Genomic DNA, 27,755 nt, shown 5'->3' with positions numbered 1-27,755 from the left:
TTGTCTTCGGCAGCCAATCGTGTTGCGGAAAGGGGCGGGTGCTGCTCTCTCCCTACTGCGCCTGCCCTCACTGCGAGCTCTGATAGGCGGAGAAAATGGTGATTGACGTGCCTAGGCAGGCTATCATTTTGCCGGAGGGGCGAGCGTTGCTGGCTCCTGGGCACCGGACGGAGCATCCAATAGGAGGACAGTGTGGGGGGGTGGAAAGCAGCCAATCAGCGCGGGTCCTGGCGAGCGGGTCCGTGGTGTCTCGGGGTGGGTACCGGGAATTAACGGGAACGGGGGTCGGGGCGGTTGCTGCAACCGGCGCCCGGGGACCTGGAGGTAGGCGGCTCAGGGCAGCCCTTCGTGAGGTCCCCGGAGGCGGCAGAAAGGCAGAGGGGAAGGAGGCGACAGCCGGGGGCCTCCCGCCGCGGAGGTCTCCGGGGCGCGGCGGGTGTCGGTGCCCGCGGAGCCCGGCGGGACGGTGGGAGAGTGCGAGGGGAACGGAGCGGCGAAAGAGGCGGCAGGTGAGTGCGGCCGCGGCGAGGGTGACCGTGCCGTTGGAACGGGAGGAGCGGGAGGGGCCGGCGCGGTGAGGAGGTGTTCGGTTCAGTTTTCCCCCTGCCCTTACGGCCGAGTTGGCGAAGCCGGTGGGAGGTGTGTGACCCCGAGGGCAGGTGCGCCGAAGGCTTGCGGTCTGGAGCCGTGTGTCCCTCCGGGACAGCAGTCCCTCCGGGAGCGGCGCAGCCCCCGTTAGTCGGGGGGAGACGTTTCAAACAAGAGCTAAGGCGCGGTGGCAGGCTCGGTGGCGTGGCGGGTCGGGCGCCGCTTCGGCGGGAGCTCGGGGCGAGGCCCGGCGGGTTCTGTGTTCTGTACGTGCGGCTTTCGTTCCGCGGCTCTCTGTGTGCTTTTTTGTTTTGTCGCGTTTGTTTTCTGGGGTTTATTTTGCGGGGTTCCCGCGAAACGCGGCACGACCGCTCGCCCGGGGCTGCCGCGGCGGTCTCAGTGCTGCCGCCCTGTGGCGAAACTCGGGTACTGCAGCGCACGGCCGGGGGAAGAGGCGCCGTTTGACCCGAAGCGGTCAGAAGTGCCAGAAACCAACGCCAGAACCGGCAGGAGCTGCGGCTTCGCAGTTCTGTCAGCATTGATCTTAGGACTCTGATTTTGATGCTAGTCGTTTTTACTTACATTACGCTACAGTGTTCTGTTTGGTACCGCTAGTGGGTAACAAATAATTGTGCTGTACCACAACGCGAGATGATAATATTTCATAGATTTATACTGCCAAAGAGTTTGCAAGTATATTGAAAAGGGGGGAATTCAAGAGAAGCTACCAAGTTAATGTATACTGCGATGAAGTTATAGAAGATGTACCCTTCATTAACCGGTTCACGTGGGGTAAATGCTTTCTGACCGCCTGCACGATGAGGGGATGTTTTTCACCTTTTAGATCCTTCTGCATGACAAGAGGGAGACAGAAGATTGAATAACACATTGTTTAGAAGCTGAGAGCTTAGTTTATATTTAACTAATAGATGTGTTGTCAGTGAGAAACTAAACATTTATAAGTAACTTCATCAATTATTTCTTAGGCTAGATATATTGTATGTTTAAAATTTAAAACAATTGTAATTAATATGTAGCAGCTGTGTGACTATAAGCAATGCAAGAGCATCCAGTCGTGGGAGCACTTACAGAGGACGACCCCCAGAGCTCCCCAGTGCAGATGAAAGAAACATTGCCTGCTTAACGGTGTAATTTACTCTGCTGTCAAGCTTATTTCTCCGTTTCAGTACGAGCCCGTCCTGTGGCCTCACAGGGCTGTGTCCTGTGGCGGTGCTGTGGGGAAGGGGCGAGATGCTTTCCTGCACCGGTGGATGTGTTTGCTTTTATGCTGAGCGTGTCCTAAACGGTGTCAGTTTGTCTTAATGCTGTCTGGTGTTGCTGCAGTTGCTCTGTTTTTTTGAGGATGCCTTGTGTTTTGAGGTGGCCCGTTTCCCTCGAATCCTCCGTTAGCTCAGCTGCTCTCCTGTCCCTTCTTCTGACTAATTCCTCTGCTTTCTCCTGCTCTATTGTTTTCAGAGGTTGAACTCTAATTTGGAATTTCTGTGTTTCTGAGGGGGAGCTGTGAACGCCCGATGCTCAGCAGACCCGCCAGCCCAGGCGGGGAATGGAACCTGGGGAGCAGCGCCCGGGTGGGAGACGCGGCGCCGTCCTCCGTCCCCAGCGTGCCGCAGAGGAGCAGGAGGCGACAGCCGGCCGGGGGCAGACGCCGGGTGCGTCCCCAGCTCGCCAGAGCTCCCCCCGAGCCTCCTCCCGCGGCCCCGCTCGCCCCGTGCAGCCGCCCCCAGCTCCGGCAGCTCCTGCGAGCCCGTCCCGTGTTCCTGGGCCGCTCCCTAGCCCCGTCGCGAAGGCGGCAAGCCGGCCCTCGGCACCTCTCCGGTGGCCCCTGCGGAAGGAGCAGGCTGGGGCAGGGGTGAGCTACGGTGCTAACGGCCGCTGCTTCTTCTCTCCCTCTCCCAGAGGCCGCGCTGAGGATGTGGCCGTTCGCTCCCAGCCCGGGGGATGCCGTTGGCTGCGCCCGCCTCGGGCTGGCGAGGCTCGTCTGGCAGCGTGGCGGGAGAAGGGACGGGGGAGCACGTCCCGTGCGTGGGCGGGGGCTGCTGCTGCTGGAGCCAGAGAGGTTGGGGAGAGGTAAAGAGGAAGAAATGCGGGGCCGTCGGCCCAACGTCCGCTTCCTGCGGCGGGCGAGAGAGCGAGCCCCTCTCTCCGGGTGGCGAAGGCTCCCTCTGCGCGGCGTGCGGCGGGCTGGGGGCCAACGTGCGCGGCAGGGTCCGTGCGCGTATCCTGGAGCGGGACGGCTGCCTGGCGAGCGAGCCAGCGAGGCTCCATGTCCCCGAAGCCTCGTCTCGTGGAGCCCTGACACCCCACCGTGTTCTCCTAGGCTGAGGACGGCCGAGCGCCCCGAGTTACCGGAGAGGAAGGGAGGAGAGAAGGAGACGGGAGCGTCTGAGCTGTTAGAAGCCTCCTGGCAGGCACCGAAAGCGAGAGCCGCTGTGAGTCCCTGGCCCTCGGGGCCTCGTCCCCGGCTTGTGTGTCCTGGTCCCTCCCTGCCCCTCCTTGGTGGTGGTTTTGGTTTATTATTATTATTTTAAAATTTTGCTTCCCTATACCTCTCCTTTTCTCTCTATTTTTGTGTCCTGCTCCATCTTCTATAGCTGTTTTTCCCTTTTCCATATCTTTGTCTTGATCTGCATCAGTCTCTTTTTTTCCCCACAGTTTCTCTGGCCTGTTCCCTGCTGTTCTTTTCTTCTCAGTACCTGTACGTGCAGCTCTTATCTCCCACCTTCCTATCTCTCTTCTTCCTGCCTTGCCCTTCTCTCTCTATTCGTTTGTCTCGCTCACTGTTGCTGGCGTTTTTTGTTCAGCATCTCAGCGTTCCATTCCTCCTTCCTGTTCATCTCTTATTCTTTCTGACCTTTAATGCTGCTCCCTGTCCCATTGTTTCTCGCTGTATCCCTGTGTCCTGCTCCCTACCCACAGTCATATTCTTCCCTGTCCTGTTGGCCATCCCAGGTTTCTTCCGCCATCTCCATCCTCGCCCCATCTCTTGGTCCTGCTCCCTACCCGCCCCGGTTCCTGTTTCTCTGCCCTTCTCCTTGTCTTACTCCTGGTTTCTCTGTCCTCTTCCCTCTTTGTTTTTGTTTCTCTGTCGCTCTGCCCTGCTCCCTGTCACTGCGTTTCCTCCTTCCTGTCTCTGTCCCGCAGCCCGGCGCCCACTTCTCCTTTGTCTGTCTCTCCCACTGCCCATTCTAGGATTTTTCCCACCGTCTCTGTCTCCTGCTCCTTGTCTCTCATTTTGGCCTCTTCTTCCCTTTGCCCTGCTCCCTGGCCCTTTTGCCCCTCTCTCTGTGTCACCTTGTCTTGCTCCCTGTCGCTATCTTTCTCTGGCAAGCTTACCCTCCTTTTCAAAGGAATCACAAAATCACTTTGTTGGAAAAGATAACTGCAATTTAAAATATCTTTACCCTTTGAAGAAACAGCCTGGAAAAGATAATTTTTTTTTTTTTCAGTGGGGCGGTTCACGAGGACGGATGGGCTGCTGGGCTCTTCAATGACAGCATCCAGGGCGAGGAAGGAAATCTTGGCTATACTTGGGTGATGTCTGTGTCTGTGTTCTGTGTGTATCTGGGAAAATGTGTTCTAGGGAACTCAGACTGCCAATGAGTCAAAAATGGCCTGGTTATCCAAAAAACGCAAACGCTCCAGTGGCCGTATCAACAGCTGTACTGAAGATGGTGCAAAATACTTTTTTCTCCACTCAACTGTAGCCTTCACAAGAAAAAAGGAAGTGTCAGGTTCCTCTCCAGCTTTGTTCTGAAGGGCTTTTCCTCTTTCAGCTGGATGTCTGCTGCCACCGTTTCACCGCGGTTGCCCCGTCTTCTGCTACAGAAGTACCAGACAGACAGAAGGAATCCAGAGCGGTCTGCCCGTACAAGGTACGGCTAGGACACGTGTCTGCACTTTTCCTGAGGTACTTGTAGAGTGGACTTTAAAGTTAACATTAAGAATGCACCGACTCTCCTTCTATATTTTTAATACGAAATATTTTACCAGGAGTACTAAAAATAAGGTCTGTTCTGGAGCACGGTACACCTGTGCAGAGCTCACCTCCCTCTGGTTATTTTCTCTTCCTGAAAGCGTAATCTTCTGTTTCTGTGGGCTTACTATTGAATGATACTATGGAAATGATTTTGTACTAAAAGAGGAAAGGAGGTGTTTGTAAGAGTTCAGATGTCCAGAAGAAACAACCTGATTCAATGACAAATGCTTTGTTCTTTTTCACTCAATAGGTTTTTAAAATATCTTAGAATAGTACTCAAAAAGCTGACAGAGATACAGGCACCTGGGCAAATCGGTTTTGTTCTGCGTGTTTGCCAGGTGTTCCCAAGAAGCACTTTCAGCCTCGTAACTGGTGGCGGTGAGTCCATGTGTGGTTTGGATGAGTTATTGTTTCAATAGTGACTTTTTTCTCTTAACCTACAGTGTGTAGTTCTGACTTCAGTTGGTAAGAAATCTTCCAAAACGGCAGCATTCCTCATTCCAAGAAGCTGCATTTTATGAACCTGCCCTCCGAGTGGATCTTCCCAGGTGATGTAGTGGGCAGTGGCCTCATCAACAACAGGACTGTTCATTTTCTTTGAAACAACCAACCAAAGTCCATTTCCTTCCGCAGAGCCCAGCACGGCAGGCCTGGCAAAGGTTGGTGGCACCGCTGGGCTTTGGGTTCCCGGTTGCGACAGTCGAGCTGTCACGGTCACAGAAACGTGTTCCCCTGTGTGCTGCAGTGCAGCCAAAAGTGTTCGTGAGTCTGACGCTCCTTTTTCGTAGCCTTATGCTGCACTGCAGGAATGGGGATATTTATTTATTTTTTAAAGTAAACCCATGTCTTCTATCTCACTGATTTTCCTATCAATGAAACTTAAAGCAAATAAAATGGTCTAATTTACATGTTGACTTCCATAGTTAAGAGTAATTGTTGAGTAGGTGCAGCATATAATTTATTAGGTGTACTTAAGCAGATGGGTATTTGTTCTAAAAACTGAAAAAGAGAGGCAACTGGATGCTATGAGTGTTTCCCCAATATCTGACAGCGTGCTCTGACGTACTTTGTTTCTGTCTGGCTCTCAGTGGCGCTTTTCCCTGGCAGGTCGGGGTGTCCCTCGTGCTTGAGCCGTGCAGCTGGCCACGTGTCACTGCTCATCGTGCCACACGCCAAGTGTGAATCGATAGCTCTGTCTAAATATACATAAATGTAATAATATGATTGTAACAATATGCCAACATCTGCAAGTCTAGAAAGATATTTGTGTCCAAAGAGAAGGCTAAACAGGTGCGTAACTATAAATGGATATTCTAGATAATAAGTGGTGATATATATAAGCATAAACAGATATTCTGTATAAGTTTAAGCAGATATATACATGTAAATGCATACGCAAGTGTGTAGATGTCTAAGTAGATATATATTATAGTGGAAATAGATGATATATATGAATCAAATATATTCCCTAAATACATACGTATGTGTAAAAAGAGACATAGGAGTCAATGTCAGTGATGTACAAGGTTTTTAAAATGCAAAGAAATTCTGTTTATAGAAAGGATTAAAAAACTCATCCTTACCCGGAAATGTCTCTGGCGGGTGCACTTGAGGGAAAGGCCTGAGCTGCCCCCAGGGAGCAGAACGGCACCCGCACCTGGTCAGCGGTGGGAGCAGGGGCTGGGGGGCTCTGTGTGCGAGCCAGACGCTTCGTTCCATAACTGCGGCAGCCGGGGAGCTGCTGCGAGCTCTCTGCTGAGTGACTGACTGTGTGGTGATGGTTTTTACTGCTCACAGGGCACTGGGCGAGCCCAATTTAGTTTTCTTGTAATCTAACTTAAGTAAAAGCATACTGAATAGAATTAATCACCCGACTTACAAGGCTGTGTGTCGTCTTTGTGTTTGTGGCTTGTTTTTTTTTTTTTGTTTGAGTACGCTCTCTGCTTCATGTTGCTGGGAAAACCGTGTGCTGTAAAGTTCTGCTCATATTTACCAAAAGCAGCTGCAGGTTACACTGGACATCTGTGAGATCAGGTGTGGTTTGTACTTCGCAGGGAAAGAAACAGAAAACAGGAAAAGAAATAGAACGAGAATTAATAGAAGTAGAAATAATAGAAATAGATGGGGTCGAATAGAAACAGAACAGAGCAGAGGGTCGTGCCGGATATGCAAATCTCCTCGGGGCTTGGGCAGGGAGGTGAGTAGGCGGGGAGAATGCAAATTGAGATTCGAAGCCTGCAAATCAGATTGCGAGAGATAAGAGGAGGGGCGGGGCGCGGATGGGGCGGAGAAATGCAAATCAGAGGCGTGGCTACGCAAATAGGGCACTAGAGAGCTCGAACGGGCCGCCGGGAGGTTCCGCCGAGGAGGGTTCTCTGGGTGGGGTGATTCTCTAGAGCGGATTCTCTGTTCCGCGTTGTCCCGGGTGACTCGTTTGCTGTGGGTGATCCCGGGTGGTCACCCCGGTGCAGGTCACCCCCGCACGCACGCGCACGTTCAGCCCCGGTTCCGCGCATGCGCCGTGGCGCCCCGGTGCTCCCGCGGTGCACCGGCCGCCGGGTGTCGCTGGTGCTGCCGCCCGGTGGCCACAGCGCGGTACTGCAGCCCGGCGCGGGGAGTGCGGCATCGGGCTCAAACCAGAGCTCAAGCCCTGCGCTTGTGGGACGGCCTAGTAGAGCTGGACTTCGGTTTGGAGGAGTTTTAATGCACGTGTTAAATTCCAGAGGAAAACTTTGTCTAGTCAGTTAATTGATACGGTTTTAGTGGCATGTTTTACATGTTAATATACAAAGCAGGGTTACAGTGTTCTGTAACATGCATAGGAGGACGTATATTTAAGACAATTCTAGATGTAAACAAGCATTATGGTTCTTATTGGGATATTTTGGCATCTAAACTCTTAAATGGGGGAAAACGTGTGAAGCTCCTGCTAGAACCACTGCAGAGTGGTGAAGAATGAATGTGGGACAGATCACGTTTAGATGCTTCACTCCTGTCATTTTCAGTCCATAAAGAAGCCAAATAACATGTTTGTGATTTATAAACGTTACTTTAATGTTCATGGTTTTTGCAGGTCACACATCCCAGGGTCTCAGCTGCTGCAGTTCACATAATGTACAGTGAACAGGAGGCGCTGGGTGTCCCCAAAGCGCGCTTCAAATCTGTAGGGTACTCTTACCTGGAACCCTCATTTAACATTTACCGTCTTTGGTTTTCTGAGTGTATTCAAATAAGTAGTAGTTTATTTTTAATGCATCATATTCAATTTATGTTAAAACACTTTCTTTCTAATCTGTGAAAGTATGCAACGTGACTCAATATGTTTGAATTGTAATTATTTGCCAGGTAACACGTAGTGGAAATAATCTTTATTATGATAGTGATGTTTTTCTCAAGGATTCTGCTAAGAAAAGCGAATTTCTCAGATTAAATGGGTAGAAGTCAGCCAATACCTTTTTCAAAGAATGTGAGTTTGTCTCTACCTCTGTGACTAGTTGGAAGTATTCGGGTGTACATAATGTATACATTAAAAACAAATAAAGGCATCACTGATGTTCTGTTGTTGTGTATGGGTGTTTTTTCCTGTTGCTTCATAGTGGTCCAGACAAACTAAACAGAACACAACAGCAGAGTATGAGTCAGTGCACCTGGAGCTGGATCGTGTCATCTTGATCTTTATCACAAGAGACGTGCGATTCAATCACACTAAAAGAATATTACCAAATTGATATATGTCCACCTGTAAAATAATCGCTACATGCTTCGGTACAGTCTGTGTAGTTATGACAACATAATTTAGATAGCAGCAATTTTTAACCTGTTTTTTCCCTGGTAAATAATTTGTGAAGATAGAATGGAAGAAAAAGATTAACAAAAGTTTCACTAAATAATTGTGTTCATAAAAAAAAAAAAATAGATTTTGTTATGATTTCCATTCAATTTCTGATCTGTTTACTTTTGTTTTACAGTTATCTCAAAATTCCTGGATACAGAGCAACTACTTTCCATTTCGGCACAGGTTCCAAAGCAGGATAAGGTATGTTTCAAAATGCACCTTAGATGAGCAGTTACCTGGCTATATAGAAGTGTGGCACCTATGCATGATATGGTAGGAAAAAGACTGCGCCTTACAAAGACACGGACTAATGTTGTCATAGTCTGAGAGTGTATCTTATTGTACAGCAGCAGGAGATTCTATAGGAGAACGTTAGAAACATTTGGGTTTGCTTCAATATCACGTTTATCTTAATTTATACAAACTGACTGCAAAAGCTGTTGACTTTTTCATCACTCCCCACTCTCATTCTCTGTAAATGTTCATCCTGTTTGACAGTACCAGGATGAGAGAGGAATTTTCTTCACATCAGCATAAAAGGAAAAAGTGTTAACAGACATTTACTCTCTTATTTTTGGAGGTTAATACAATTTTTAATAGCCAAAAGAAAATTAGGCATCTTTCTTACTAGAAATTAAATACTTTCTTAGCTTTTAGGTAAGACAAATTAAGATAAATCAGTCTCTATTGTCTAGAAAGATCATTTTGAAAATGGTTCTTAAGAAGCACTCTTGACCTGGCTCGGCTGTGCTTGTAATGCAGATAAACCTGTATCGATCACTGAGTCAGCTGTGTGAACACGCGAGGTCAGCGATGGGACGTGGCTGTCGGTTCCCGTGACACAGACGCTGCACGAGCCAAGCGCAGGTTTTTCGTGCAGATGTTCCGTGTTCCCCCCGCACAGCACCGGACAGAAAACGAAGCACGTCCTGGCAGAGCATCAGCCAGAACAGTGTCTGGCAGCCCCTTCTGCGGGCGGTTCTCACCTCGGCCCGTGCTTTTCTGCTGGGCTGTGAATGCAAGGAGCAGCAATGTAGTGAAGAACTGATTCCTGTGAAGTTTTCCCAGGGTCCTGTCTTAGGGATTAAAAGAGTGCCCTGCTCTTATCTGTCACCTTCAATCACATGTCTTACCAGGTGCACCAAAATGAAATGTGGATAAAAGCGCTTATTGCTAAAAGCATAAATAGACAATAGAGCTATAAATGCTTATAACAAGATAGTTTCCTTGAAGGACAAGCAATAGTTGCTGTGTTGATGTTAAAGCTTCATCAGGAAGGCATTTTCTTGCTCAGCGCAGGTTCAGTCTGTGAGCGCGTTGTGCCCCGTGTTGCAGCCCCTGGAGCCTCAGGAGCTGGTGAACAGGGGAGGCTCCGTCACAGAGCGCCCGGGAGAGCTACTGAATGTTCTTCAGGTTCATGTTCCTTACAGCCCCCTCTTTCCCCCTCAGGATTTATAGAGAATTTCACCTCTGAAGTCTTCTGGGAGCTGGAGACAGACAGAATCTTTGCCTTGAAAATCACTCCAGTGATCACTTCAGGATCTTTCAGAGAGAGATTTTGTTCATCAGACCTTGTCTTGTATATTGATCTGTACGTTAACACGTGCACTACAAATATCAAACCAAGATAAACACGTGTAGCTCACTACTGGATCTGGGTTAGACCACACACAGCAGTAACCGCTGTGCGCCTGAGGCAGCGGAACCTCAGCTTTTTTCTACCAAGCATATTGTAACCGTTCCATTATAAGTTGCATTTGTCTGCTGTACCTGAGTAGGATATTTCTGCCAATGCGTTGGAGGCTTCTGCTTGCCTGTGTTCGTGCTGGTGTGCCAGCATCCTAGGGACTTACAACTTTGTCACCTCTCCGTGTCTTCTCGCGGGCTGACTTGACTGCTTACTCAATGACTTATCTAATGCCAGTTAAAGCAATCAGGTACAGGCTCGGTCAAGGTTGTAGTAAATGCAGAAAAATCTCTTTAATGACACATCAGAAAGCTGAATGTTTGTTGCTCCCAGCTTTCATTGCAGAGATCTGTAACACGAAGGAAAGATCAGGTGCGTGACTAAAGCTGGCTGGATGTCTTCGTGTATACAGAGGACCATGCACACCGAACTTGTAACTGCGCTGTTTCCAATCGCAACTGGCCACAATATAGCAGAGCATGTTATCAATGTTAATTCAAGAGCTAACTCCATTGCTTTTATTAAATGCTGGATTGACCTATTCAGTGTGTTCCCCTCTCCATACAAGTTTTCATTGCAGAACATCCCCAGCTGTCCGTGTGTGGGGAGGTGACTCCGATTCAGGTCCCCTTAGTTAGAAAAGAGTATATGGGGTACTCAAGGACCATAAACAAAAAAACCCCAACACCTTTTATTTTGCAGCTTGGCCCAATTAGCAGGAAGATTTACGCTACTTAAGCCAAATTGGTGAACAGTTTAACAGCCAAAGGGTTTACACAAAGGAGTTTTGTGGCTCTAAGCCTTAGGTTATACTGCTCATAGAGGGAGAGGAGATGAAATAAGGGTGTAGGAAAGGAAAAGAGAAGCAAAGAAGGAGAACGAAAGGCCCGTCCCCTCCCATGTCAGCCCGCGGCCTTTGTCTGCGGGCCTCGGCTGGTGTTGGGATGTAAATCGCGATTCACCTTCTCCTGAGTGCCCCATCTGCTGCTGGACACGGTGTCCATACGGGATTGTTTTCGCTCTGAGTGACCCATTGCTGCGGGATGAGCTGTTGTTGCCATAATGTCTGAGACATAATTCTGTTGAGTCTCTGGCGCAGGAGGCAGATGGTGCTTGTCTGAAAAACCCCCAGTTTCAATCACTACAAGTGTTCATGGTTTGTTCAACATGAACGTTCTCTCATCCTAAGGGGACTGTCAACTGGCAATCTTGGTGAGATGCGTTACTGGAGAAATCGTGTCATCGGTGAAATCAAGTGCTTCCTCTTATGAAATCTGTGTATATAAGCAAATTAAAGGTATCTGGACAAAACAAAACATCCTTAAGAGACCCTCCTGTCTCAGTCATTCTGGCCGGGGTCTGAGTGGCTGGAACATGAGGGTGGGCAGGATCAGGGCAGTGAGCAGCAGGGAACACCAAGAGTCACTCGTCCTTTCTTCTCAGGGCAGCACCGCACTGTGATCATCTGCAGTGCTCAGAATCCTGTGATTTAACAGCACAAATTCTTCTATCATGCAATAGTTCCCACATCTGGTATCTTCTCAGCCAGGAACAAGATGGGTTTAGGGAGGGGATTGCAGATGTAAAGCGTTACCCGCAGTGTGTGGAAAGAAGATGCTCAGAGCCATGAACTGGTTGAGAACTGGGGGTCCCCGGTCTGCAGTTGGTGTTTTGTCTGCTCATTAGACACTGGCGCTAAGTGCTCAAGCAAACTTTCCTTTCCACAGCCAGGCCCACCTGGGAGTTGGTTGAATGCATGAGCTGTCTTTAAAGAACACGTGAATTTATCTGATTCTCCGCTGGATTTTTTTCCCCCGTAGCTTTATGCCACCAGATTTGTTGCATTAATATGTTACTTAGAGAATTCCCTGCAGACCCACCTCTCAAGCCTCTTGTCATGTTACTTACCTGACACATTCAATGCCTATACATCTCAGTAACAGTGTGCATCTTTGTACAACACAAACATGTGCGTGTGTGTATGCACATAAAGGTATGTAATTTGGGTCAAATCTTTATTTGCTGTATGTAGGTATGATAACACAACTTGCAGAAAAACACAACCTACCAATGAAAACAAGTTTCAGCTCTGCCCATGGGTGTTTTACCCGGATGACTGTTGATTGTTCACCGTTACCCACCGGCGTCCTTTAAAACTCACAAAGGTATTGGGACTAGATTTGTTTTTTCATAACATGTTTGTATACTTAATGTATAATACATTAATAAAGTGCACATTATACAGTAATTTAAGCAACAAAATAATTTCAGTGGAGATTTCTGGAAGTAAATGAAGGTATAACTGACGTATTTTATAGCTGCCCAATTTGTAGTTAATATGGTCAAAAATGTGCGATTACATGCAGTTATGTTGTGTGTAGATGTGCAGTTGTATACCTTGCTGATAACTGCATCCTATTGTGGGTATTTTCATAAGAATTGATATGGGAAAATGAATCCAGGTGGTGTTTCTTCCACTCCCCCCTCCTATATTGTTGTGTTTGCTCTTTAGAAACTGTTTCTGATAATACGGCAAGTTGTTATTGTTGGTTTGAATTCCCTGTAGATCACTGAAATGAAACACACACAGCTTCATTTCAGCAGGTTTAATAGAAATGAATGGGAGATATCAGGAGACCCTGAGGGAAATGTATCACATGAACTACTTGTGAGACCATTTAAAACTATTTATTATGTGTTAACTACACTTATTTTGTCCAATTAATAGCTAATTGCACGCTTTCTTAAAGCTATCTTTCTGTTGAGTTATGGCTCCTTACAGAAATAACCCAAAGCACACTGATCCAGTGTCCTTCTTGAGCCAAAAAACCCTCACAAAGTGTGTTTTATTAAACATGACTACAAACATATAGGCATTTATCAGTAAGGGTGGCCTTCATATTTACTGATTTTTATGGGTGAATTATCTACACAAAGTGACACAATGCATTAATTCTGTAATGCAGAATGGTTACTTTTAGTCCGTTCCTTGCGTTTCCAGCAGAACTGTCTGTTCTGTGTTGTCCTTGCTGCGGGTCGGTTGCTCTGCCGTCTGGTTCAGGAGACTCACTGAGGGTAATGTCGCATGTCAATTTTATGGACATTCTTTCTAGAAACTCTGTGGGGTTTCTATTAACGTGAGGGCCTAGGGGAATTAGAGTTGCATTTGATGTATTGATAAAACACACTTGATTCCATAGCTGTATGTTTAGTTCATTCTCTTGTGAAGCTTTCTTATGAGCTGTTGGCATTTGAGCTGTGTGTCCTGTGTCTGATAGCAGAATTTGACCTGAGATGACGGTATAAACTTGGAATTTGCTTCAAATAAATATGTGCATTTGCCTGTATCTGGCAGAGATGATTGCATTTTATGAGTAACCTCCTATCCTGATGTATGGAGTATGAACTTTATGAGCTTGCTTTGTTTCTCCAAGTTGTGTAAAGTGACAGTATGTGCTGTGCAACAGTTAAATCAGTGTCTCTTTTCAGAATAGTGTGTAAAGTATTGAACAAGACCCGTGAGCGTGTTCATTGTCTGTACAAACTCTGACACCGTGTCGGTGCTGGATTTGCTGCTCTCATTGCCCACGCCTGCACTCTGTCTGATGATGGTGAGTTTCTCCATTGATGACATGATCATGGCCAGATAAAGACCCTCCTGGTGGAGAATAACCAGGCTGTTTGGTCTGGTTCCCCAACTGCTAAGCCCACGCGACGACTTTTTTTGGTCTCCGTAGGCTTTAGGTGGGTGTCTCTGGTCTGTCATTGCTGCTTTTGTGCTGATCTTCTTTCTGTCTCCATTCACTGGAATCACATCCTCCATTCAACTGCTGCAAGTCTGCACAGCCAGTCTGTTCAAGACAGCCAGTTTAAGCGTATTCTATTCAAAAGAAAGAAGTCTTTGGACACTCTGAGTTTACAGCTCTGTTCCGAAAGGGCACAAGTTAATACAGGTGGATCAACATTATGTAAATGCCATAGGACAAAATGTGGCTACTGTTGTTTATCTGCTACAATTTCTGCAGCATTTTCAGACAATTTTAGAAGTAGACTCTTGTAAGGAATCCAGGATCTTGTGCTTACCTGCATATTGCTCATTCTGCACATTGTCTTCAATTAATGCTGACCTGAGGTATTTATCTGCAGTACAACACAGTGTAGATACTAAATCAGGTCTGGAAGCCATCTCAGGAGATGTATTAGCTCATAATTACATCAAAAATAGAAGGAATGCTACTTCCTTGTTTCCTGTGCTTATTGTAATAAGGCACATATGTGGTAGCAAGAGTTCGTGACCCCCATACTTCATATGCTTATAGCAGTGTACGAATAAGTTATTAAAATTAAACTGGCTTTCAGGTCTTCTGTTTTAATTACTTTTCCAATTTGACTCTTTGTGTTTTTCTTTATCACTGGAGTCCAACCCCACTCACTGTCCCGCGACTGGGGACTCCAGACAAGGCGACACAGACGTGGGGGTGGCTGCACAGTGGAGCTCAGCGGACTTGAGAACCACTCAGCTGGTGTGAGGATCAGACATGTACAAAGCAACTTTGCTTTTTAAATGATGAGGATGATGTGCTTTGTTTTGGAAGACATCAGATTTTGAATGTTTAAGGAAGCTGTAACTACCTCGATGTTTCCTTCTTACCGCAGTCGGATTTCTGGTTCTGTCTGTCGAGTTGTGCTCCTCTCCCGCACCAAGTGGTGATCGTGGGGCTCAGGGTGAGGGGGGGCAAGGAGGGCGGGGGTGTCCGTGGACTTGGATAAGTTTTGTTTGGGGTTTTTTAGACGCCTCTGTTGACACATTGTATAAAAACTGATTGCTGCAGTGCTAATGAATGAACAGGATGATAAGCAACAGATTTGAGAACCTGTTTGGGTTTTGGTTTATTGAAAAATTATTATTTAACTCAAAAAGCAATACGATCTTGCAGTGGTCTTCTAATACTTACTGGTAGCTTTTTAACGTACTGGTTTGGAACTTTGAGATTATATTTGATATGAAGTGGCTGTTCCATCGTGGAATATTGCAGGAGTAAACTCTTGCATTTCAGCATTCCTGGCAGATCTGCAGCTTGATAAAGACCTGAGGCTGTTTAGTTTAATCAGACTTTTGTAGATCCCACCTTCACTGTTCAAAGCACTGGCTGTCAATGTGTTTTCTGGTGTTGTCACTTCTTTCTGAACAAAGACGACAGAGGTACACAGCTCTACTGGTATTGTCTGTTTTATTTAAACATGGAACTTTAACTTGAAAGCTTAGAAAGCTGTGGTCTGTGGTATATCTTTGTAATGTTTGTAAATTCTTATGCAGATACTCTTATGCCAACCAGCACGAACTTTTGTGAGTGTGAACTGCTGTGCAGTTAGAAAGAAGAAAGGTGTGTGAGCTAAACCAGCAGGAAGGCTGCAGCCGTGTAACCTGGGGGGCGCAAGCGGCACGAAACGGGCTGCAGCGGCGGAGCCCTCGGTCCCGGGCTGTCCCGGGCAGGCGGCAGAGCCCTCGGTCCCGGGCAGACGCAGCCTGAAAGCTCCCGGCCCCGCCCTGCGGGCGGACAGCGCCGCTCTGCGGCCGCCGGTGGCTCCGGGACGGGAGGCGAGGGGCAGGGGGGGCCAGAGCCGGGCGCGGAGGCGGGGGGGGGGGGGGCGCAGCCCGGTGGCGGACGCGGACGGGATTGGCTCCTGCGCGGGATGGGCGGGGACACGCTGCGTAAGTGCGCGGGCCGCGGAGCGCGTGCCGGAGGGGCGGCGGCTGGAGCAGCGCGCGAGGAACGGCGGGGCCGGCGGTGAGCGAGGGGCGGGCGGACAGCGGGGAGACTGGACGGGGCGGCCCGGGACCGGCTGAGGGGCGAGGCTGGAGGGTGACAGACGGGCTGGTTTCGGAAGGAGGAAGGCGAGGGGCAGCCAGCCGCAACAGCGCGGCCCCCGGCTGGGGCGAGGGGGAAGCACGCGGGCGGCTGTGAGGGAAGGGAGCCCCGCGCTGAGCGCTGCGCGGGGCTCGGGCGGGGCCGTGGGGCGGAGGGGGAGCCCCCGTAGTGACACAGGACAGAGGGAGGAAAGCGAGCGGGAGGGGGCAGCGGCGGGTCGGGAGCGCCAAGGGGGGGCGCGAGGGGCGGGGGGGGCCGGGAACGGAGGGAGCGGCAGAGGAACCTGAGGGCGGGACGGTGCGGGAGGAGCTTAGGCGGGAAAAGCTGAGGTACCTCGGGGAGGGGATGATATCGGGGGAGGCTTTGACAGGAAAGGCTGAGGTACCTCGGGGAGGGGATGATATCGGGGGAGGCTTTGACGGGAAAGGCTGAGGTACCTCAGGGAGGGGATGATATCGGGGGAGGCTTTGACAGGAAAGGCTGAGGTACCTCGGGGAGGGGATGATATCGGGGGAGGCTTTGACAGGAAAGGCTGAGGTACCTCAGGGAGGGGATGATATCGGGGGAGGCTTTGACAAGAAAGGCTGAGCTACCTCGGGAAGGGGATGATATCGGGGGAGGCTTTGACGGGAAAGGCTGAGGTACCTCAGGGAGGGGATGACATCGGGGGAGGCTTTGATGGGAAAGGCTAAGGGACTTAAAGGAGAGGACGGAAGGGAGAGAGGTTTTGGTGGTAAAGGCTGAGGTACCTCAGGGAGGAGATGGCATCGCAGAGGCTGCAGTGGGAAATGCTGAGGTAGCTCTGGGACGGGATGGCACTAAGGTGTGGTTTCAAAGGGAAATGCTGAGGTACTTTGAGGAAAGGATGCTGGGCTAGGAACTATGAACACATCAGATCGGTTAAGAGAATGTTGATGACAGAAATTTCTACAGTAAAGTATTCCAGCAAAGACAGGGAGATGAGCAAAATTATATCAGGCCTCCTAGGATTCCTGCAGATTATGGGTCAGGGATGATGAGGTTGTTAACTCGGTCCTAACTTTTTCTTTCTCTCCTTCTCTTGCAGCACCAGACTGAATGGAGAAGCAAGTGGATGGGAAGTTCCTGCGCCACGACACAGACCACATTTATTACTCTCACCCTCCGAGACCCGGAGAACCGAACCGTTCTCATCGTGCCTTGAAGCAACCTCTGCTCATGCGCTTCTCCCAGGGAGAAGGCAGAATGGGAGTGACTCGCCACGTTAAACAACAGGGTGTACACTCTGCAGCTTTCAAGCCCAGCTCTGCGTTAGCTCACCCCTGCAATTTTGCACCGCCCACGCAAATTTGAGTTGTCGCTGGTTGTTGCAGCGTTTGGCTTTGGTGAGGACAGCGTGTGTTTGTCAGCAGTTGGTGTAGGGTGGAATTTTGAGGAGAAAGTGATATTTCCGTGCCAGAACTGGTTGGTGTTTGCATGGTATTGTGGTAGTTGTTCCCGCAGGTGATCAGTGCTGGAGTATTATTGCAGGATGAGGGGATTTTGAAGGCTTGCCTGTGAGATGCACTAGAGGCAGCAGTTGCAAACGAAAGGCTGAGGTGTGGAGAGTTTGTCGGTGGGTTTTGGACAGTTGTCAGTTGAAGAGTTGGTTGTTTGCAGGTGAGGTGTAGAGCAGAGGGTGAAGCTGACTTTGCCTGGGCGGCGCAACTGGATGGGTGTGCAGAGCTGAGGAGAGCGGGCTTCTGCGGGTGACCCTAAAGCTGGAGAACCAGCCAGCGGCAGCTCCAGACAGTCCCGCTGCCGAGCTTGGCCGTGTAGGGCCAGTGCCCTGGGGCACAGGGAGTGTGACCCTCCGCAAGCACCAAACAGCAGGTGAGGACTGTGGGGATTTGTACTGAGCTATGATATCTCTAAGGCATGTGCGAGGGGCCGGGGCCAAGGCAAGGTGGGCTCGTTGTGGGGTGTGGGGAGGTGTCAGCCCCCGGACTCAGCCCCTGTCTGATTGTAGTGCCCTTGGGCTGGTGTAGCTCAGTCCTCTGTGTGTTTCTCTTCAGGTGGAGCAGCGTGCAAAGGAAAAGCAAGGAAGGAGAGGAAGGTGGTGAACCTATGAGGAAGAGTGTAGCGAATCTGGCGTGGACTCACGGTAAGGTGCCATGGGAGACATTTATTACAAACTCAGGTTTGCATTTATACTCGCTATGATGCTTGCTCAAGCATTTGCTCTTTAGCTAAGTTAGACATTACATGAGCGGTGTAACTGCCATATACGCATTTTTTTCTATAGTAAGCTGTCCCTCTGTCCCTGATGTATCAGTCCTGTATCCTGTATCTTAGTAGTCATAATTTTTCCCCAAGTAGATGAATATTTGCAAGCAGCTTTATCTCCAGTCGTTACCTGTTCATATAATTCTCATTCATCTTTGTGCCATGTCTCCAACTGAAATGTACCAGTTGTAGGAAAGTCTAGCACATGATTAGCAATCCATTGTAATAAACTCACCAATCAGACCCCTGATACATCCTGATTTTGCGTTTGTAGCGCATGTTGAAGGACATCCAGGGTTTGTCTTTGCTTAAGGGATAACTTCCCTCCCATGGTTCCCAATCGCTCACCTTTCGTTGGTGGTGGGCGCGCACTGTCCTGGTTCCCGGTCCTGTTTCCTGGTTCGATTGGGCTTCGCTACCAGAGCGGCTACTGCCTTTATAGGCACGCTGAAAGTCCCTGTTCCAGGGCGCCATTTGTAGCGAATGCGGTACGGACTCTCTTTTAAGGTGCAATGAGAGATGTTTATTACAAATTCAGGCTTGCGTTTATACTCGCTATGATGCTTGCTCAAGCATTTGTTGATTAGCTAAGTTAGTCATTACATAAGTGATGTGTTTTGTGTTCCCACCAATGTCACTGCCATAAACACCTTTTTTGTCTATCACAAGCTGTCCCTCTGTCCTTGATGCATCAATCCTGTATCAACTCCTCTGTCCTTGATGTATCACATAGCATACAGTCCTTTGTTCTTGTATTTTTCCACTAATGCTTGTTCTCATGCTGTTGACTCTTGCAGTTTCTCATGTGCCCGGTCTTCCGTGTACTGACACAGAAGAGCGATCACGAAAGAGGACTGGAGCGCACCTGTGAGTCAAGCAGAGTCAAGAAAGAAGATGACAGTGGTGGACCTGTGAGTCAGGAGGGGACAAAAGAGGAGAAAGGTGATGGAGCTACGAGTCAAGAGTGAGGAGGAAGATGGGCAGGCTGAGCCAGCGAGAAGGAGAATGTATCCTTAAGCACAGGGAACGATCTGTGATTAGTGCGTCCCCCTCCCACCCCTAGAAACCGTGCTCGGGGGTAAAGTGGTAAAATGGGAGCAGGGGCTGTTGGCTGTGTTTTGGGAGGTGGGGGTGGTGAGCAGGGGCTGGGCTCTTGGACTTGGGAGCAGTTAAGGGAGCAGGGTGGTCATCCCTTGGGAGGTGTCTGTCTGCCAGCAGGTAAAGGAGGGGGAAGAGGATCCTGCCGGGGTGGGGGTGAGGGCCTGGCCAGCTCTCCACTCCCAGGGCTCTTGATGCTGGTGTGGTGTGTTGCTGTAAGTGCCAGGGGTGACTGGCAAAGAAAGTCTTTGTGGGGTGCATGCTGGGAAACTGTGCTGCTACGGAGGGGCTGGGTTGGTGGGAAGGCCTGTGCGGGGGGCCGGGGCCAAGGCAAGGTGGCCTTGTGGTGGGGTGTGGGGATGCGTCAGCGACCGGACTCGCCCCCTCGTGTGACTGTACGGGCCTGGGGTGGGTATATTTTTGTTTTCTGTGCATCTCTGTTTGGGTGGAGCAGCTCACAAAGGCGAAAGCAAGAAAGAAGAGGAAGGTGGTGAACCTACGAGGAAGAGCGATCAAGAAAGAGGATTGGAGTGCATCTGCAAGTCAACAGGGATCAAGAAAGAAGATGACGGTGGTAGAGCTGCGAGTCAGGAGGGATCAAGAAAGAAGAGGAGGAAGGTGATGGAGCTGCGAGTCAGGAGTGAGGAGGAAGAAAATGTCCCCCTTGGGACAGGGACCTCCCTGTAATCAGGACTGCGCCCTCCCACCCCTGGAAACTGCTCAGGGGCCCAGACATCCATGGGAAGGTTGTGTCCGACAACACGAGCCAGATCTTCAGCACTGGCTGCTGTTCAGCTGGGACCAGGGGCTGCTGGTGGGGTTTTGGGAGGCGGGGTGGGTGAGTAGAGGCTGGGCTTTTGTACTCATGAGTGGTTGAGAGAGAGGGCTGGACACCTCTTGGGAGGTGTCTTGTCTGTCTGCCATCAGCTAAAGGAGGGGGAAGAGGATCCTGCCGGGGTGAGGGCCTGGCCAGCTCTCCACTCCCAGGGCTCTTGATGCTGATGTGGTGTGTTGCTGTAAGTGCCAGGGGTGACTGGCAAAGAAAGTCTTTGTGGGGTGCATGCTGGGAAACTGTGCTGCTACGGAGGGGCTGGGTTGGTGGGAAGGCCTGTGCGGGGGGCCGGGGCCAAGGCAAGGTGGGCTTGCTGTGGGATGTGGGGATGCGTCAGCGAGCGGACTCACCCCCTATGTGACTGTACGGGCTTGGGGTGGGTGTATTTCTGTCTTCAGGGCATTTCGGTTTGGGTGGAGCAGCTCACAAAGGCGAAAGCAAGAAAGGAAAGTAAGGTTGTGAACTTACGAGAAAGAGTGATCAAGAAAGAGGATTTGAGTTCATCCGGGAGTCGAGGGATCAAGAAAGAAGAGGAGGAAGGTGATGGACGTGCATATTGAAAATGAGAGGGAAGATGGGCAACCTGAAGCATGGAGCAAGGGAATGTCTCCTAGAACAAAGGGACCTTTCTGTAATCAGAGATCCCCCCTCCTACCCTACAAACTGAACAAAGAGGACTGCGAGAGGGAGCGCTCTGACAGGACAAGAGGTATCAGTAAATCTGGCAAGAGGACAGTGGGGGAAGCGCTCTGGCGGATCAACAAGTCTCAATATATGTGGCAAGAGGATGATGGGGGAGAGTTCACCAGTGGTTCAAAAGTCACCCAGAAAAAGGGGAAGAGGATGTCAAGGGGGGAGCGCTCTGGTCGATCACAAGACTCTCCTAAAAAACACACCAGGATGGTGGTGGGGGGGAATGTCCTATATGGGACAAGGGGTCCCGAGAAATCCAGCAAGAGGATGGTGGGGGGGAGCACTCCAGCAGACCAAGAATGTACTAAGGAAAGGCAAAAGGACGGCAGGAGGAGAGACCCAGTGGGTCAAGAGGTACCGAGAAATCCAGCAAGAGGACGACAGGGAGGAGCTCTTTAGCAGGCCAAAATCCCACTGAGGAAAGGCAAGAGGACAGCGGGGGAGAGCGCTCCAGTTCTTCAAGTGACTTCCCAGGCAGAAAGCAGGAGCATGGCGGGGCAGGACTGTGGCAGGTCAAGAATTCTCAGTCTGGCAATAGGATGGCGGGGAGGAGCGTTCCAGCGGGAGAAGAGCGCCCTGACTAGAGGCAAGACGAGGGTGAGGGAGAGCACTCGGACGTGTCAAGAAGACTCCCCCAAAAAGTGCAAGAGGAAGGCCGGTGGGGAGAGCAATCCAGCAGATCAGGAAGTCTCAATAAATGCGGTAAGAAGGTGGCAGGTGGGAGCTCCCCAGTGGTTCAAGAGGTCCCAAGATATCCAGCAAGAGAACTGTGAGGGAGAGCGCTCCAACAGGTCAAGCGGTGTCAAGAAATCCAGCAAGACAATGGTGGAAAACGCTCCGGTGAGTCACAAGATTCCCCCAAAAAAAGGCAAGAGAATGGTGCAGGGGAGCACTCTGGTGGATCAAGAAGCACCCAGGAAAAGGGGAAGAAGATGGTGGGGGGGAGCACTCTGGTTGGTCACAAGACTCCCCCAGAAAACACAAGAGGGTGGCAGGGGGAACGCCCTAATGGGTCAAGAGGACCCAAGAAATCCAGCAAGAGGACGGCGAGGGGGAGCGCTCCAGCAGATCAGGAAGTCTCAGTAAATGCGGTAAGAGCATGGTGGGTGGGAGGCCCCCAGTGGTTCAAGAGGTCCCAAGAAATCCAGCAAGAGGGCGGCGAGGGGGAGCGCTCTGGCAGATCAGGACGTCTCAATAAATGCGGTAAAAGGATGGTGGGTGGGAGCCCCCCAGTGGTTCACAAGGTTCCAGGAAATCCAGGAAGAGGACGGCGTGGGGGAGCGCTGTGGCAGATGAAGAACCCTCAGTACATCTGGCAAGAGGACGGTGAGGGGGTGCTCTGATGGGTCAAGGTTGCTCTGAAAAAAGCCCAAGAGGGTGGTAAGGAGAAGCTCACCGGTGATTCACGAATCACCCAGAAAAAAGGGAAGAGGACAGTGCGGGGGAGCTCTTCAGTTGCTGAAGAGAATCCCCAGAAAAAGGCAGGAGGGTGATGAGGGGGAACACTCTGGCGGGTCAAGAAGTCTCAATAAGTCCGGCAAGAAGACGGTGGGGAGGAGAGCTCGTGTGGGTCAAGAGGTCCCAAGAAACCCAGCAAGAGGACAGCAGGGGCGAGCGCTCCGGCAGATCAGGAAATCTCGATAAATGCAGTTAGAGGATGGTGGGTGTGAGCCCCTCAGTTGTTTAAGACGTCCCAAGAAATCCAGCAAGAGAACTGCGAGGGGGAGCGCTCCGGCAGGTCAAGCGATGTCAAGAAATCCAGCAAGACAATGGTGGAGAACTCTCCGGCGAGTCACAAGACTCTCCCAAAAAAGGCAAAAGAATGGTGCAGGGGAGCACTCTGGTGGATCAAGAAGCACCCAGGAAAAGGGGAAGAGGATGGTGGGGGGAAACGGCCTGGTTGGTCACAAGACTCCCCCAAAAACCACAAGAGGGTGGCAGGGGGAACGCCCTAATGGGTCAAGAAGTCCCAAGAAATCCAGCAAGAGGACGACAGGGAGGAGCTCTTTAGCAGGCCAAAATCCCACTGAGGAAAGGCAAGAGGACAGCGGGGGAGAGCGCTCCAGTTCTTCAAGTGACTTCCCAGGCAGAAGGCAGGAGCATGGTGGGGCAGGACTGCGGCAGGTCAAGAATTCTCAGTCTGGCAATAGGATGGCGGGGAGGAGCGTTCCAGCGGGAGAAGAGCGCCCTGACTAGAGGCAAGACAAGGGTGAGGGAGAGCGCTCGGATGTGTGAAGAAGACTCCCCCAAAAAAGTGCAAGAGGAAGGCCAGGGGGAGAGCAATCCAGCAGATCAGGAAGTCTCAATAAATGCGGTAAGAGGATGGCGGGTGGGAGCCCCCCCAGTGGTCCAAGAGATCCCAAGAAATCCAGCAAGAGGACGGCAAGGGGGAGCGCTCCAGCAGATCAGGAAATCTCGATAAATGCGGTTAGAGGATGGTGGGTGGGAGCCCCACAGTTGTTTAAGGCATCCCAAGAAATCCAGCAAAAGGACGGCGAGGGGGAACGCTCTGGCAGATCAGGACGTCTCAATAAATGCGGTAAGAGGATGGCGGGTGGGAGCCCCCCAGTGGTTCAAAATGTCCCAAGATATCCAGGAAGAGAACTGTGAGGGGGAGCGCTCCGGCAGGTCAAGCGATGTCAACAAATCCAGCAAGACAATGGTGGAGAACGCTCCGGTGAGTCACAAGACTCCACCAAAAAAGGCAAGAGAATGGTTAGAGGATGGTAACAGGCAGCTTTGAGAGCACTCTGGTGGATCAAGAAGCACCCAGGAAAAAAAGGGGAAGAGGATGGTGGGGGGAAACGGCCTGGTTGATCACAAGACTCCCCCAAAAACCACAAGAGGGTGGCAGGGGGAACGCCCTAAGGGGTCAAGAGGTTCCAAGAAATCCAGCAGGAGGACGGCGAGGGGGAGCGCTCCAGCAGGCTGAGATTGTACTAAAGAAAGGCAAAAGGACAGCAGGAGGAGAGACCCAGTGGGTCAAGAGGTCCCAAGAAATCCAGTGAGAGGACAACAGGGAGGAGTGCTCTGGCAGGCCAAAATCTCAGTGAAGAAAGGCAAGAGGACAGCAGGGGGGAGTGCTCCAGTTCTTCAAGTGACTTCCCAGGTAGAAGGCAGAAGGACGGTGGGTAGCGCTGGGACAGGTCGAGAATTCTCAATCTGGCAATAGGACAGCAGGGAGGAGCATCCAGCGGGACAGGAGCGCCCTGAAAATAGGCAAGACAAGGGTGAGTGAGAGCACTCCGAGATGTCAAGAAGTGTCAAAAAATCTGGTAAAGGATGGCAGGGGGGAGTGCTGTGGATATTCAAGAGACTCCCCAGTAAAAGGCAAGAGGACGGCGCGGGGAAGTGCTCCAGCACGTCAAGATCGCACTGAAGATCTTGAAAAGGCAAGGTCACAGTGGGGGGGAGCATTCCCGTTGTTCCAATGGTTCAAAAGGTCCCAAGAAATCCAACAAGAGAACTGCGAGGGGGAGCGCTCTGGCAAGTCAAGCAGTGTCAATAACCCCAGCAAGGCAACGGCGGAGAGCGCTCTGGTGAGTCACGAGACTCCCCTACAAAGGACGAGAGGATGGTGGAGGGGAGCCCACCAGTGGTTCAGGCAGCACCCAGGAAAAGGGGAGGAGGCTGACGAGGGGCAGGCCTCTGTCGGGCCAAGATCGCTGAGGGAAGGTGCGGGGGAGCTTGCTGGTGGCTCAAGAGACCTCTAGAAAAAGGTAAGAGGGCGGCGGGGGGTGGGAGGGCGCCTCAGCTGGTGAAGAGGAACCCCGAAAACAAGGCAAGAGAATGTTGGTGGGGGGAGCGCTCTGGCGGTTCCAGAGGCTCCCCGAGATCCGCTCAGACGGCAGCGGGTAACGCGGCAGCTCAGCGTCAATCAAAGAAGAACAGGAAGGCGGTTGACCTGCAATTCCAGAGCGAGGAGGAAGACTGGCAACCCGAACGAGGAGCAGCAGAACTTGGCATGGCCTCTGAAATCCTCCTTTAATCTGGGCTCAGGTAAGCTGGAAGCAGGGGACATAGGCTGGGGTTTGGGAGGTGGGCAGGTGAGAAATGATCCGCATTTTTGATCTGCTGAGTGACTGAAGCGCCTGGGAGTTCATTTGGAGTCGTTGCCTTCCTTGATTTTACACTGACTTTTGCATTATATTTTAATGACGTAGAATTTTCCGTTTTGACATCGAAACCTAAACTTCTTTGGAAATTCATCCTCTGTCCCTTCAGTCTCAGCTCGTGGCACTTCCACTGTCTCGTGGCCCGCGTTTCAATGTACATTAGATCGCTTCCTGGGCCTTGGATTTTAAGTAATGGTCCGTCACAAGTTTGTTTTTCTTGTCCTTAACAGGCAGCTTTGAGAGCTCTCTAAGGAAAAGTGATATCTTTTTACCTTGTTACTGCTCTTTCCATGTTACGAGCAGCCACCCTCTTTATGATCAGTCTCATGCTTTTCTTCCTTTCTTGCCCAGGTTCAGAATACCAGGAATTCCAAGCTTCAAGTTTCCTGTGGAACATTGCGGGAGACCTTGATAACGTGGCAATGAGGGAGGTGATGAAGAGAAACAATACCTGTTCCTTTCCCATTTCAAGACGTTATTTTTTACCTTCCTGGTAGCTGTGAGATGATTTGCAATCTTGCGCTAGCATCTGCCTGAAAGAGAACACGGAGCCTTTGGGTGCCTCCTCAAGAAATACTTGCTCTATGGTTCTGGCGATGTCCAGGCTTCAAGGGTGGGGCATAGGGGAGTGTAAATCTTAGGGGGCCTCCCGGGATGTCTGCAGGTTTGGGTGACCCGTGGCTGGGACGGGGACGCCGAGGTTGTCAATCTTGCCCTGAATCTCTCGCTCCCTCTCTTGCAGCACCCGAGACCGAATGGAGGAGCAAGTGTACGGGAAGTTCCTGCGCCACGACACAGATCACATTTATCGCTCTCGCCCTGAGAGACCCGGAGAACCAAACCGTTCCCATCGTGCCTTGAAGCAGCCTCTGCTCACGCGCTTCTCCCAGGGAGAAGGCAGAATGGCAGTAGCTCGCCACGTTATACCACAGGGTGCACACTCTGCAGCTTTCTAGCCCAGCTCTGCGTTAGCTCACCCCTGCAATTTTGCACCGCCCACGCAAATTTGAGTTGTCGCTGGTTGTTGCAGCGTTTGGCTTTGGTGAGGACAGCGTGTGTTTGTCAGCAGTTGGTGTAGGGTGGAATCTTGAGGAGAAAGTGATATTTCCGTGCCAGAACTGGTTGGTGTTTGCATGGTATTGTGGTAGTTGTTCCCACAGGTGATCAGTGCTGGAGTGTTATTGCAGGATGAGGGGATTTTGAAGGCTTGTCTGTGAGATGCACTAGAGGCAGCAGTTGCAAACGAAAGGCTGAGGTGTGGAGAGTTTGTCGGTGGGTTTTGGACAGTTGTCAGTTGAAGAGTTGGTTGTTTGCAGGTGAGGTGTAGAGCAGAGGGTGAAGCTGACTTTGCCTGGGCGGCGCAACTGGATGGGTGTGCAGAGCTGAGGAGAACGGGCTTCTGCGGGTGACCCTAAAGCTGGAGAACCAGCCAGCGGCAGCTCCAGACAGTCCCGCTGCCGAGCTTGGCCGTGTAGGGCCAGTGCCCTGGGGCACAGGGAGTGTGACCCTCCGCAAGCACCAAACAGCAGGTGAGGACTGTGGGGATTTGTACTGAGCTATGATATCTCTAAGGCATGTGCGAGGGGCCGGGGCTAAGGCAAGGTGGGCTCGTTGTGGGGTGTGGGGAGGTGTCAGCCCCCGGACTCAGCCCCTGTCTGATTGTAGTGCCCTTGGGCTGGTGTAGCTCAGTCCTCTGTGTGTTTCTCTTCAGGTGGAGCAGCGTGCAAAGGAAAAGCAAGGAAGGAGAGGAAGGTGGTGAACCTATGAGGAAGAGTGTAGCGAATCTGGCGTGGACTCACGGTAAGGTGCCATGAGAGACATTTATTACATACTCAGGTTTGCATTTATACTCGCTATGATGCTTGCTCAAGCATTTGCTCTTTAGCTAAGTTAGACATTACATGAGCGGTGTAACTGCCATATACGCATTTTTTTCTATAGTAAGCTGTCCCTCTGTCCCTGATGTATCAGTCCTGTATCCTGTATCTTAGTAGTCATAATTTTTCCCCAAGTAGATGAATATTTGCAAGCAGCTTTATCTCCAGTCGTTACCTGTTCATATAATTCTCATTCATCTTTGTGCCATGTCTCCAACTGAAATGTACCAGTTGTAGGAAAGTCTAGCACATGATTAGCAATCCATTGTAATAAACTCACCAATCAGACCCCTGATACATCCTGATTTTGCGTTTGTAGCGCATGTTGAAGGACATCCAGGGTTTGTCTTTGCTTAAGGGATAACTTCCCTCCCATGGTTCCCAATCGCTCACCTTTCGTTGGTGGTGGGCGCGCACTGTCCTGGTTCCCGGTCCTGTTTCCTGGTTCGATTGGGCTTCGCTACCAGAGCGGCTACTGCCTTTATAGGCACGCTGAAAGTCCCTGTTCCAGGGCGCCATTTGTAGCGAATGCGGTACGGACTCTCTTTTAAGGTGCAATGAGAGATGTTTATTACAAATTCAGGCTTGCGTTTATACTCGCTATGATGCTTGCTCAAGCATTTGTTGATTAGCTAAGTTAGTCATTACATAAGTGATGTGTTTTGTGTTCCCACCAATGTCACTGCCATAAACACCTCTTTTGTCTATCACAAGCTGTCCCTCTGTCCTTGATGCATCAATCCTGCATCAACTCCTCTGTCCTTGATGTATCACATAGCATACAGTCCTTTGTTCTTGTATTTTTCCACTAATGCTTGTTCTCATGCTGTTGACTCTTGCAGTTTCTCATGTGCCCGGTCTTCCGTGTACTGACACAGAAGAGCGATCACGAAAGAGGACTGGAGCGCACCTGTGAGTC

The 27,755-nt window shown here is 50.6% G+C and overlaps 1 protein-coding gene across 2 annotated transcripts; it reads left to right on the top strand.

Moving 5' to 3' along the window:
• The first annotated feature begins 253 nt into the window (after positions 1-253).
• On the top strand, positions 254-5,418 carry LOC139828184 (uncharacterized). 2 transcript variants are annotated; one of them, XM_071809848.1, is made up of 5 exons: positions 2,053-2,458; positions 2,927-3,038; positions 4,383-4,481; positions 5,029-5,133; positions 5,219-5,418. In XM_071809848.1, exons 1-4 carry the CDS (start codon positions 2,121-2,123, stop codon positions 5,104-5,106), a joined length of 627 nt encoding a protein of 208 aa, XP_071665949.1. In that variant the 5' UTR covers positions 2,053-2,120; the 3' UTR covers positions 5,107-5,133; positions 5,219-5,418. The 2 variants fall into 2 exon arrangements, 1 of the variants encoding a protein (XP_071665949.1); XR_011739546.1 differs by lacking the exons at positions 2,053-2,458; positions 4,383-4,481; positions 5,029-5,133; positions 5,219-5,418 and adding exons at positions 254-509; positions 4,056-4,375.
• The last annotated feature ends 22,337 nt before the right edge of the window (positions 5,419-27,755 follow it).

The sequence above is a fragment of the Patagioenas fasciata genome, chromosome 6, assembly GCF_037038585.1.
Source record: "Patagioenas fasciata isolate bPatFas1 chromosome 6, bPatFas1.hap1, whole genome shotgun sequence".
NCBI classification, from domain to species: domain Eukaryota; kingdom Metazoa; phylum Chordata; class Aves; order Columbiformes; family Columbidae; genus Patagioenas; species Patagioenas fasciata.
The sequence above is the reverse complement of the archived record's forward strand: the minus strand, read 5'-3'. Positions and strand labels throughout refer to the sequence as shown.

Excerpts from the sequence above, each read along its gene's own strand:
- LOC139828184 (XM_071809848.1), top strand. The coding sequence starts at position 2,121 with ATGCTCAGCAGACCCGCCAGCCCAGGCGGGGAATGGAACCTGGGGAGC. Across the intron at positions 2,459-2,926 it reads AGGAGCAGGCTGGGGCAGGG|GCTGAGGACGGCCGAGCGCC; the intron begins GTGAGCTACGGT and ends GTGTTCTCCTAG. Across the intron at positions 4,482-5,028 it reads GAGCGGTCTGCCCGTACAAG|TGTGTAGTTCTGACTTCAGT; the intron begins GTACGGCTAGGA and ends CTTAACCTACAG.